Below are 12045 nucleotides of genomic sequence, written 5' to 3'. Positions count from 1 at the left end.
AGAGGACAAAACGTAAATAATTTTTAAAACAAAACAACAATCGTCATGATAATAGTGAATGTAATCGGGTCTTGTCTTTTAAATGAAAGAGCATGTTGTGCAGTATTCAGTCGGCGCTTCTGTTCCTCAGAAGTCTGCTTCACGCATAAGCTACACACACACACACACAAGATATCGAGGCAACATGACGTCATCGTGGAGTGGGTGGTCGTGTCCATAGTTAAGAAACTCCCCTTCCGCGCTCGCGATGACGTGCACGTGCGCCAGGCACGTTCTCGCGTGAATAATTACGAAACAGCGCTCTCTAGTCACAGATTTCGATAGGTCACAGATTTCGGCACAGCAGGGACTTCCTGCAACTAACGTGAGGTAATGCCGTTGTTGTTGTTAGTGTGACGTAATCACCTCATGGGTCACGATCGAGGGGAAGTAAATTCGAAAGGCTGATGGCTTTTTATTTGCATGATATTATTTTTGACTTGACTAATATGATTTTATTTTGTTCAATTTATTGATAAAATACGCTATTAAAAAAAAATCTGGAAATCATCTTGCGACCCCGCCCTCGCAAACCCTGCTTTGGGAATCCCTGCAATAGAAGTCAATGGGCCCGAGTGTTGATTAGTTTTCAACATTCTTCAATAGGTAAAAGATTTTTTATTTTTAAGTTTCTTTAAATTGTTAACAGAATCAACATTATATTATTTATGAAGGCAAGATGCTCTATTTAGAATATTACGGTTTTTATTATAGTCTGATGATCCTTTATGTTTATATGCTATAGGCCTGCTTTGCTAACTTGTTACTACGGCCCTACAGTATCAAGCTTTTACATGAGTTACATTTTGTCCCGTCTTCCTTATAATAAATCTGTTGAGGCACCAGGATTAAGCGGTTTTCAAGGACTTATGTCCAATAGATCTTTTCATCAAGTTTTACCCTTTGAGACACATGAAGCTACATACAGATTCACTTGAACTGTTGGGAAAAACAAATGTGCTCGTGTTTGGAGGGCACATAAGTCGTGCCTATTCAGATAAAAATGAAGAAAACACTCTCCACTAAAGAATGTGCAGTAATGAGACTGCACATTTAAATCGCAGCGATTCAAAAATCATGCTGCTACTCACAGAATTCATCATTAGCCATGAGTATTGAGTGGACAGACACGGTTTCTTTCAATTGGAGAATCTTGAAAGAGCTATTATAAACACAAGGACAATACTGGATTACTTATGCATATCATAATAATACGGCCAATTTGTAATTTAAGGTAAAACATAAAATATATCCACTTGTTGAACTTTTAAATACTGTAAGTATCTTTAACACATTTTGATAAATACAATTGATAAAGAGAATTTCTTTAAACATTAAACCGCTTAATTGTGATAAAATGTACTGTATTACTGCCCTGTTAACCAATCTCTCTCTCTCTCACTCTCTCTTTCACTCTTCGTTTGACCCTCACTCGCTCACTGTCTCTTTCTTTTCTGTATTCTCTCTCTCTCCCTATTCAGCAATGTCAGCTCATCTTGTGTCAGTCTCTACAAGATACACTCTGCTGGCGAAAGCGCGTGACTCTGTTTTCTTACCAGGATCTTGTTCACGCCATGTGACCGGCACAGACCTGCCTCAGGACTGCTGGATTTTATTACTCTCCCAGTACTGTGTGTGTGTTTGCATGAGTCAGATTTCACGGGTGAAAACAGCTTTTGACCGCTGTGTGCTGGAGCTCTGTTTTGCTCTTGCTCTAGATCTGGCTGCTAAATCTGTCCTGTGCTGTTACATCTGACGCAATAAAACACAACGTGGATGTTTTACTGCTGCTGCTTGTCATGATGGCCATATTTTATATATTTACATTCTGATACACTAGCCAATCTTTGAGACAGTGTAAATCACACAAGTTATGGAAATACCACGATGGCCTTCATCAGAAAGTCCTGATAGGACAAAAAAGTTTTAAGCAATATTCAGATCCCTATCTCATTTAACTATATGCTCTACAATTAGTTAAATAAATAACCTTATGAATAAAATGATAAATTCTTTGAAAACAACTGGACTTCACAAACTGAAATGAATCTGTATCTAGTGAAATAAAGAAGCCGTGTTAATGAAAACACTTTTGGCTGCCAAAACACGAAATAAAATAGCACTGTACTGTGAATCCCATGTTATTAATAGTCTGCCCGACCCATACAATCCACCTTTTTTTTTCAGGTCAAGCATCAGTCCCGAATAACCTTGTTCTGGCATGCACAATGTATTAATTTTAGCTGTGCTGACTAGACCGAACACTTACAATACTTGTCATTTAAGACATCTCGGGTGTGATGTCTTGAGAAGTAAAAAACATCTTTGGCAGCCTCGTACATTCTTATTGTAGTTCTGCGTCTGAATAAAGTCATATAATGGGATTTTTTTATTTGTGACAGAAATTATCTTACATTTTATAATAATATATATAATATTTAAGTGTTGTGTGGATTTCTGCCATTCAATTTCATGCACCAGAAGATTAACTTTATTAAAAAGATTAAAAAAAGGCGCAGGTTGTGAAAGTGACAGGTAGCAACAAAACAGCACCGCGCCGCAATTGGTTAACCCTCAAACACCTGTAGCCAATCAGAGTCGCGGACTGCTAGAATCCAATGCGCGAATTGGTTGTCTGGTAAAAGTCAGCAAGCTCTGAATGTCAAGCGCGCGCTGATTAGTCGGTGATGTCTGACCAGCGAGCCGGAGCAGAGGAGGCTATAAATACTGCTCCGAACGCGCTGCGTCTCATTTGTTTTGAGAGTGTGTGGTTGTATGAGAGGAAGGAACGTTTGCGTGGCTCTTTGGACTATTTAAAGGAAAAATTGTAAATTATTTTAACAAATACATTTGTTTCACAACGGTAAGTGTCATTTATGTTTTATCGTGTAGTTTCGTCTTTATGGAAGACCATTTAAAATGCTTGCAGGCGCATTTTTAAAATATAATATGTATGAATAACTTATGCATTTGCTGTAGAAATCCGATTGGTTGTTTAGTTGTTTATATTTGCAGTGCAATTGAGCAAAACAGCAACATGGTTTGAAATACTTTTGTTAGATCAGGATTGCGCGTCGATCGTATAATTTTTTTGCGTTTCTAGTTTGCACTAGATGCACACAGTCATGCACACTTTAATCGGATTGTTTATTCACTTCCAGCACTTTATACAACCGAAAAGGTATTCACGATGGTTGCAACAAGCACACTCAACAGAAACTCCGAATGCCTCTCTGAATTCGCTGATCAGGGATATGACAAGGCTTGTATGGATTATGGTAAGATGTATTTTTATTTCACATTATATAGCGTTCAATATCTTCGATTTGTAAGGAGATTTTCAAACAATGGCACTGCTGAGTGAAGGACTTGTTTGCAGCGCTGTTGGTGCAGCGCTGCAGAGGTGATGTCAACACAGAGATGAAGTCATTGTGTTTCTCATCTCCTTTGTGACCACGAGGGTAGAAAATTGATGGGTTCTTATTGCAATGAGTGGTTTTGAATACGCTATTTTCTGAATCACCCGAGGCTTAACAATTTCCTTTTTAAATGTACCTCCCACTTCAAGATTATGGTTTAACATGTCTGTGTTCTCTTTCCAGAAATGGAGTTTTGGGAGAGGTGTTTGGCTGCGCCCTACCTGGGTGCAGAAGTGTGCGAGGCACATGCATGTCAAGAGCTTGCCCGGCTGCTGGAGGGCTGTCTGGCCAGGGCCAAGGCCAGCAAGCTACAATGTGCCCATGTGCTTGTTCCAGAGACTCTCACCCAGCGGGTGGCCCGGGATGTGCTCCGACTGGCTGCGGAGGAACCTTGTGGGTTAAGGGGCTGTGTGCTGGACATACGTCTGGAGCTGGAGGATCAGCAGCGGCGCTGCGAGAGACTTGAACGCCTTGCTTGCGACGCAACTGTGGTGCCAACCTTTGAATTGACTCTGGTTTTTAAACAGGATGGTGGTGGTTGGCCAAGCCTGCGTGAGTTTTTACGTATAGGTACGTGTTTTCCACCTGGTGTGCGGCGGGTACTTAAACTGCGTCCTGGGTTTCGGCTGATTAAGAAGAAACTGTACTCCTCAGCTGCTGGAACTGTAATCGAGGAGTGCTGAAAAGGATATTTTGGAGGCCGGGAGGTGTTTAATGGTACAATGCACTGATAACTTTAGTACAAAGAATGTAAGCGTCTGCTGAGGTGCAGCTCATGTTTTGTAGGCTTTTTTTACTATTGGTATTAGGGCTGTGTTTTGGGGTGATGTTGGATAAAATGGGGAGTTTTGTAATAATTGGTGTACTGGGTGTACTGTAGTTTCTGGAAGTATTAGAGCAAGTGTTGTTCATGTTGTGGCCTTGACTTTGTGCCAGCCTCACCCAAAAAGAACACTATTTTAAGCTCGAGTGAAGGGTACACAATGAGTTTTGTTTTTCATAATTTTATTTCACATGTAAATCCCGAAATAAGAAGCGTTTTCAAAATTCCCAGTTAACATTGGCTGTCATGCTGTCAAAAAAGGCTTCACTTTCAAGGGGGCCATATTTCTGAATATATTGGGCTTTAAGTGTCTGTCACAATGTTAATTGTTGTTGCACAATTGTTCATCTAGTGTTTGTCCTTTTGTCCTTGAGCTTTATTTTATTCTTGCTACTGAATAAACTTGTTTATTTTTGCCTGCTGTGCTTTTACGGCAGCTGAACGTTCCTGTTACAGGAAGTTGAAAAGCCTTGTCTATTGAAAAATAAACTATATTTTCAAACATATATTTTGCATACTGAGAAGTTAATTTTGCCTCTTGTGAACCTCCACCTCGCTTTGAAGTCTCATTCTGTCCAAATGTAACATACATCACACTATAACTTATTCCAGTGGCCTAGTTAAGCGCCGTGCCACACAATCTTGGCAGATATAGACTTAATCTGCTTCAACAGCCATTTTTATTTAAAGCACCTGCATATGTAGCCTATTTATAGCTATATGGTTTCCTGAAAGGCAATAATACAAATATTTGTGACCGCAATTAACATAAAGGTATCCCATTAGAGGATGTCAACTTCCGAACCTACAGGAATGATTTACACCGTTTGTGTTACATTTCACCTCTGCTGTTAAATGAACTCCTGTGTATTGGCTTAAACCATTCTGCATGCAACTGCTTTCGGTTCATGAGAACGTGTGGAATGTAGATACTCAAAGGCTTACGACTACACTGTTACAGGACACTGTCACTAGACTTACAGGGGCATTTGTGCATCCTTCAGTAAGAGAAACAGATGCATGAATGTTTCCATTATTTACAAATTAATCTTGAAACCAAAAATATCCTAAATGTTTGAAATTAATGTAGTGGGTGGAAAGCATATGTGTGTGTACTGTAACACATATTTAGCAAATAAATGACTAACAAGTAACACTTATTACAGAATTAATACCTGAATTTTAGATCTTGCGATTTGTAACCTCAGTGATCTTGGGGCGGATTCCCAGTCAAAGAATTATCTTAAACCAGGACTAGGCTTTAGTAAAAATAGGATAATTAAGTTGTTTTTGAAAGGATACAAAAAAGACATTACTGTGTGCATCTTGAAACAAAACAATTGTAGTGATATATGTTAAGATATATCGGTGCAAGTTGTTATCAATCAAGGCATCTCTCACATTTAAGTTAGTCTGAGACAACTAGTCACTAGGCTTAATCCTCGTCTAGGAAACCGCCCCCTTATGTTCAAGAAAGCTGAGTAGACTCTATTGGCATTTTCTCAGCGAAAACATTCCTTGCAAGAGCATGTGTGCAGAGCTGTGTGAAGTGTATTCCCAGGGTCAGCGATTATTTGGTTAGTCATATGCCATGGCTGTTTAAAATACTTTGAGCATTGACCTAATAGATCGTACGAACTGAATTTCTTGAAAGCAACCTATTTGTGTGTGTGTATTTTCTGAAGATGATGAAATTCTGATTTGAGAGTACAGACGTACATTTTGTGTTGTATTAAATTTCTTTAATCTCATCTAATTGTTCTTTATTTGCTATATATTTACTTTATAGGTTAAAGATTATATTCATTTTTATCTAGTTATTATATTCTATATTACTTTTCTTAATGCTATATTATACATTCTGTTGGATGCTGCATTTGTATTGTCTTCAAAAGTAGATATCAGTGGTCTCATTCTCAAGGTGCATAATAACGTCACAAGACAATGTTGTGAAGCAGTAATTTTCCACTGTCTATGTATAAAAATACCTGCTAAATGTGTCTAGTTAGACGAAGTCGGAAAAAGATAGAAGGAGATAGATTGAACTCTAGACAGAGTTCTGGGCAGAGTTAGAATGGGCATCTGAATGCAACTTTGTTCAGCAAATCAGCGAAATCTTTTTTTTTTCAGAACCACCCGCACAAAGGACCAAGGAGACTTCCTTACACACACACATCTGTCATAATGTAATGAATGAAGGGCTGATGATAAGGATGGCCTATTGTTTGTAAAAGTAGTTTGACAAAATGTTGTGCTGGAATTCTCCAGTAATTGGTCAAGGAACAACGCCAAATGTAAACATTTTGTTGTTTTTTGCATTCTTTCATTTACCAGACGCTTTTATCCAAAGCGACTTACAGTTGAGGAAAAAGTGAGCTGTTTTCTGTCTGGTGAATCATAACTTTATTAAGCTACATTAAGGCATGGCAACAGTGTTTTTGCCAATATGTGTTCCTGGATTAACATCTTAGTTGGTCCTAGAACAACATCCCAAAAAAATAACGTAACCTTCTGCGTCTGAAATCACATACTGTGACAGTACATACTGAAGTAGATAAAGTACCTATTTATCGACCAATAAAACAGAACATAAATCTGCAGGTGCAATATGATCATGCAGTATAATCATGAGCAACATATTTCTTAGTGTCTGTATCACTGCCTGGTTTTGTGACACTAAATCATAGGTTACTAGGAGTTATGTGAACCCTAACCCAACCCAAAGCATAACCATAACAGTACAGTAAACCTAATCCTAAAATTGTTTATAGAATGTTGTTCTAGGACCAAGATGGATGTTAAACCCGAAATGATCATATTTGAAATGAAGCATGTTTACTTCAACAACAACAATAATATATTCAAAGAGAGTTCCAAGGTTGTACATCTCTTAGTTTGTGTCCTGTTTATATTACACAAAGTCTCTTGTTACCTCTTGTGACGTGTACCCCTAATTCTGTGAAACAACATGCTCCACAAACATGGCCCCCATGAGTACATGTACACACTGTGTGGAAGTGTGTCTCATCATCTAGGGTCAATCCACAGTGCAATACATTCTGGCTCTGTTTTTTCAGATTTGGAGCATCAGTTGAGTTCATTTAATGCAAAGTTATACATATTAGAAACATTTTACCAAATACACTGTGCCAATGATGAACAGCTGTTAATATACTTAACATATACTAAAAACATACGTGAACGCAAAATTAATATAAGTGTAGGGTTTATTTATGCAACCCATGATAAAAAGATTAACAGAACAAACTGATGCTTTGATTTAGGTGTTCAGAATATGCTTGTTAACTAATTTGTCCTCCTAGTTAACTGTTTTGTCATTGGACGAGCCATAGTGTCCTTTTCACTGTCCCATTTGGGATGAAACTGTTAATAAAAATACTTGGCAACTAGACCACAAGGCTCTGGCAGCAATAGTGTTGTCGGCGTTGGCTCACTTGGTCCTATCAAACGAATTGGTTCTAAAGTAACTTCAGCATACCTTACACAACTGACTGTCCTTAAATATCAAAACACAGTCAAGTTACCAAGTTTTATCAGGCAGAGCATGCAGAGGATGCAACACCAAAGCCATCATGGGTTTGATACCATGAATTAACGTAATTGTCAACAACTGTTTATTGATAGACATAAAGTACATTGCGTGACAACTATTTGGTCAATTTCAAATACTTTTCACCCTTTGAGGTTCACCCAAAGATGAAAATCGTGTCTTTATTTAATTACCATAAGTTGTTCCAAATCTCTATACATTTCTTTGTTCTGATGAACACAGAGAAATATATTTGGAAGAATGCTTGTAACCAAACAGTTCTTGGCCACCACTGACTGCCATAGAAGAAAAATGTATTTGGTTATAAACATTCTTCCAATTATATTTCTCTGCTTTCATCAGAACAAAGAAATGTATACACAACTGGAACCACTTGAAACATAAAGACCAGCTTAAATGCAACTATGATAGTCTCATACAGTCTTTGTCTTTGTTTGCAGTTTACGACAATGTAATTCATCTGTTGAAATTAGTTCCAGGGACAAAATCAATTCTTACAAGATTTCTTGTGTGTAATGTGCACCATTATACCATCATAAAAGGGTGTGTAAATTAAGACAGAATTTTATACATTTCTTTGGTGAACTATTCCTTTAGGAGACATTGCCTTCCTTTTAAAGTGAATGCCTTGATGGTACATTTGTGTGTAAATTTATTCATGGTTTGCAGTGATTGGAGCTAATGTGCTTGCAACTGTGTATTCATGTGCTTGTGTGAAACTGGACCTAACCGGTGTTGCATGCTGGCCATTCCACAATATCAGAATTCATTTTGACACAGTGCTACTAAAACAGTTGCTTCACTGAACTGCCACGACTTCATAAATCTGGATCTGGAAGTTGAAGAGAGCAGTTATAGTTATCATTTTCTATTGGAAATATGCATTCGTTGGATACGTCAATGTAACCACTAAAAGTATCACAAATTATTTAGTTGAAGGAATAGTTATGTGAAGTTACAGTTCTCAGATTTTGCTTTGTTGGGCCCACACAGGATGGAATGTCATTTACTGACAAAGTTTTAAGAATACCCCACCCCTTGCATATTCTTATTTCAATATATTGTCTATTTTGATTATGCCTGTATATGCAGAAATAGTGTAGCCAATACATAGATTCTGTCTGGACATTTTGTTGACACCAGTAAGACTTTTATATCACAAGCTGATCACACCAATAAACAATAACTGTTGCACCTGTGTAATTTACATCCCTGTTAACGAGAGCGATCTGAGGGGTAAGATGAATTACACACAGACATTTGTGAAATGTGGAACTCAAGTTTCTCTGTCCTATAATCAATACTGGTAGTAGTGCACATAGTTCATGAGTGTGCTTGTTGTGTTCGTCGTCTCCGATCAGTTTCACATGAGAGTAGTCAAGTATGATGAGAAAGTGGAAGTCCGTTTTGAGAGAAGAGACATTCTTTTGTTTTAGTACATATTCACAAGTTATTGTGGCACTGAACTTTAAAATGTGACACTGAAGCTTTTTATGTTTATCCCAAATCCATATCGGACTACTAAAATAATAAATTACAAATGTATTGTGTTTTATGCATGTAAACAAAAATGATGATATTTTCATAATGATCACGATGTCTAATCTGCTAAGCAAATTAAAAGCATATCATGGATCTATCATGTTAATAAAATATAAATCGGCTACTTTTACTGCTCAGTAAGACGCGTGCACAACTTCATTTTCAAGTAACGATATGACAACTTACAGCCACCTTGTGTGGACATCAAGAAGAGAACTTTATAAAGAGAAAAAGCACCTCACACTAGACAAACATCAAGAAAAAAAATCTGAACAAAAATAAAAAACTAAACTAAAAAACAAGTTTGGCAACAAAACTGTTCATCAATCTTAAAAAGGTCCAACCCCCAATAATTAGAAGTCTTTCGTAGAAAATGAAATACATTCTATAGGAGTCTCACAACTAAAAGTTGTCTCAGGACTCGGGTACTTCACACCCTATGGACCCTTTAGTGTATACTATTGTTGTTCTATAACATCCACATTAAGTCTACTCAGCCAATCATCTCCAAGGTCTGTAATTTATGTAAATCAAACCTTGTAAAGGATACAGGCAATACAATTAACTTAATGTTGATGTCAAATAAGGCTAATGTAATTCCCTGTACATCACATGAACAGGCTTCTGAAGATTTATAGATTTAATTTTTAGATTAATATTTTTTGGCTCAGGTCTGGTTTGCTGGTATGTATACAAGTAATCTGAAATAGGTTTGTGCACATATACAATTTTTATTTCTCTCCAACTTTTGTTGCGTGATTGCATTTACGTTTTGGTATTGCTTGAAAGCATGCTACGTTGCAGAGCCAAAAACTAAAGTGAAAAGTAAACGAAACTGCGAAGAAATATTAACCATTAAGTTAATATTAAAACTTAAGTTCATTGACTGAATTCCCACTATAAACACCAAAATATGCACTTTACTAAAAAGATGTTTTTGCTCAATGAATAAATAAACCCCCGAATTATAAAAACTACAGTACCCGGCAAAACAAAACTACTTCAAATGCAATGCCTTGCACATTGTTTGTGAGGCTTATAAAATACGCAATGAAATTGGCTGATGCATACGCCAAACAACAACATCCGAGAGCTGATTGGTCAGTGATCAAACCTAATATCCCGGATGCACAGCGGTTTAAATTCAGCCCCCCGAAGGCGCGTAACTCAGTTTGAATTTGGTGAGGTCGTGCGTATTTTCTCATAGAGTAACGGTCACCCAAAATTTACAAAATGGTAAGTTAATTCTCCGCTTTGTGTTTTTTCTTACCGCTTATCGGTCATATTTAGTGCAGGTTGAAGTTATAATATGTATGTTTTACATGTATGTTGCATAATGTTGTCCGGCTTGCTAGCGATAGCTACATTGCTAGCTGGCGTGGTGTAAACATTAGCGTAAACCAAACGAATCCTTTTATTTCCACCAAATTACTGCTATACGTTCGTGTTTGTTGGGTTATTTATAGCGTTTAACCCTTTTCAAATGAAATGTAATTAAAATTTTTTAGGCTGGAGGTAAAGCAGGAAAAGACTCCGGGAAGGCGAAAGCGAAGGCTGTTTCGCGCTCACAGAGGGCTGGACTGCAGGTCAGTCCCTCCGTAATCAACAAAGACACTTTTTTTTAAAGATGTTTGCTTATTTGTCCTGTGATACTTCTGCTATGACTAACCGTCCGGTGTAGTTTATAAGCGTCTGTAATTTTTAACACGAATTTCAGACTTAACGTGACTATATTTTGTTTCTTCCATGAAATTTTGTTTCCAGTTTCCAGTTGGTCGTATTCACAGACATCTGAAAACCAGGACCACTAGCCATGGACGTGTCGGTGCCACTGCCGCGGTGTACAGCGCTGCTATTCTGGAGTACTTAACTGCTGAAGTTAGTGATGGAGTTCTCTTTTTAATAGGGCATATGAAAAGTAGACTACAGATGTAAAGTGCGTTTCTGACTGTCGTTGTCCTTTCACGTTAAGGTGCTTGAGTTAGCGGGAAACGCATCGAAAGATCTGAAGGTGAAGAGAATCACCCCACGCCACTTGCAGCTTGCCATTAGAGGCGACGAAGAGCTGGACTCCCTAATTAAAGCCACTATTGCTGGTGGTGGTAAGTACAGTTTCATCTTATTTCCAGTTTTCACGATTGTTATTGGCTCACCCACTCATTAATACTTGCCTTTATCTTTTAGGTGTTATACCCCACATTCACAAGTCTCTTATTGGAAAGAAGGGACAGCAGAAGACTGTGTAAACAGATTGTCGTATGAAAGAAGTCTCAGGACATGAAAGTGTTCCGTTGTTTTGTTTGCCCTGTAGACTAGCATTTTAAAACTTTATATTGTTCGTCTTTGCATTTACTCATTTCTGGGGTATTTTTTTCTAACGTGGCTTCAGAGAAGCTTTTTTCCTCATTTTATGATGTTTGGCATATTCTGTGTACCCTTTTTAATTTGCAGTGTGGCATTTGGCTTTTGAACTTGTGAAGTTTCTGGATTTTATTTCAATAAAGCTCAGAATGCCATGCTGTTGGTGTTTGTCTCGGACTTCTTTTAACATTTATGTGCTTGGCAGACGCTTTTATTCAAAGAGACTTGCGTTATCCTACACATTTATACTTGGGTATGTGCAATCCCATGGGCCTGGTTTTTCAAAAGGT

General features: G+C 37.8%; 2 protein-coding genes across 2 annotated transcripts; both read left to right on the top strand.

Annotated features, from left to right (window-relative positions):
* The first annotated feature begins 288 nt into the window (after positions 1–288).
* On the top strand, positions 289–4787 carry LOC130426985 (DNA damage-inducible transcript 4-like protein). The gene is made up of 4 exons (XM_056754024.1): positions 289–645; positions 1521–2902; positions 3201–3317; positions 3642–4787. The coding sequence occupies exons 3-4, from the start codon at positions 3230–3232 to the stop codon at positions 4139–4141; spliced, it is 588 nt and encodes a 195-aa protein (XP_056610002.1). The 5' UTR covers positions 289–645; positions 1521–2902; positions 3201–3229; the 3' UTR covers positions 4142–4787.
* A 5696-nt stretch (positions 4788–10483) lies between these two features.
* On the top strand, positions 10484–11913 carry LOC130421214 (histone H2A.V). Its single transcript, XM_056748999.1, has 5 exons — positions 10484–10630; positions 10903–10980; positions 11159–11272; positions 11367–11496; positions 11579–11913. The coding sequence occupies exons 1-5, from the start codon at positions 10628–10630 to the stop codon at positions 11638–11640; spliced, it is 387 nt and encodes a 128-aa protein (XP_056604977.1). The 5' UTR covers positions 10484–10627; the 3' UTR covers positions 11641–11913.
* Positions 11914–12045: the final 132 nt, after the last annotated feature.

The sequence above is a fragment of the Triplophysa dalaica genome, chromosome 1, assembly GCF_015846415.1.
Source record: "Triplophysa dalaica isolate WHDGS20190420 chromosome 1, ASM1584641v1, whole genome shotgun sequence".
In the NCBI taxonomy this organism is placed as follows: Eukaryota; Metazoa; Chordata; class Actinopteri; order Cypriniformes; family Nemacheilidae; genus Triplophysa; species Triplophysa dalaica.
This window is presented reverse-complemented; position numbering and strand designations above follow the sequence as displayed.

Excerpts from the sequence above, each read along its gene's own strand:
- LOC130426985 (XM_056754024.1), top strand. The coding sequence starts at position 3,230 with ATGGTTGCAACAAGCACACTCAACAGAAACTCCGAATGCCTCTCTGAA. Across the intron at positions 3,318-3,641 it reads CAAGGCTTGTATGGATTATG|AAATGGAGTTTTGGGAGAGG; the intron begins GTAAGATGTATT and ends TTCTCTTTCCAG.
- LOC130421214 (XM_056748999.1), top strand. Across the intron at positions 11,273-11,366 it reads TGGAGTACTTAACTGCTGAA|GTGCTTGAGTTAGCGGGAAA; the intron begins GTTAGTGATGGA and ends TTTCACGTTAAG. Across the intron at positions 11,497-11,578 it reads AGCCACTATTGCTGGTGGTG|GTGTTATACCCCACATTCAC; the intron begins GTAAGTACAGTT and ends TTTATCTTTTAG.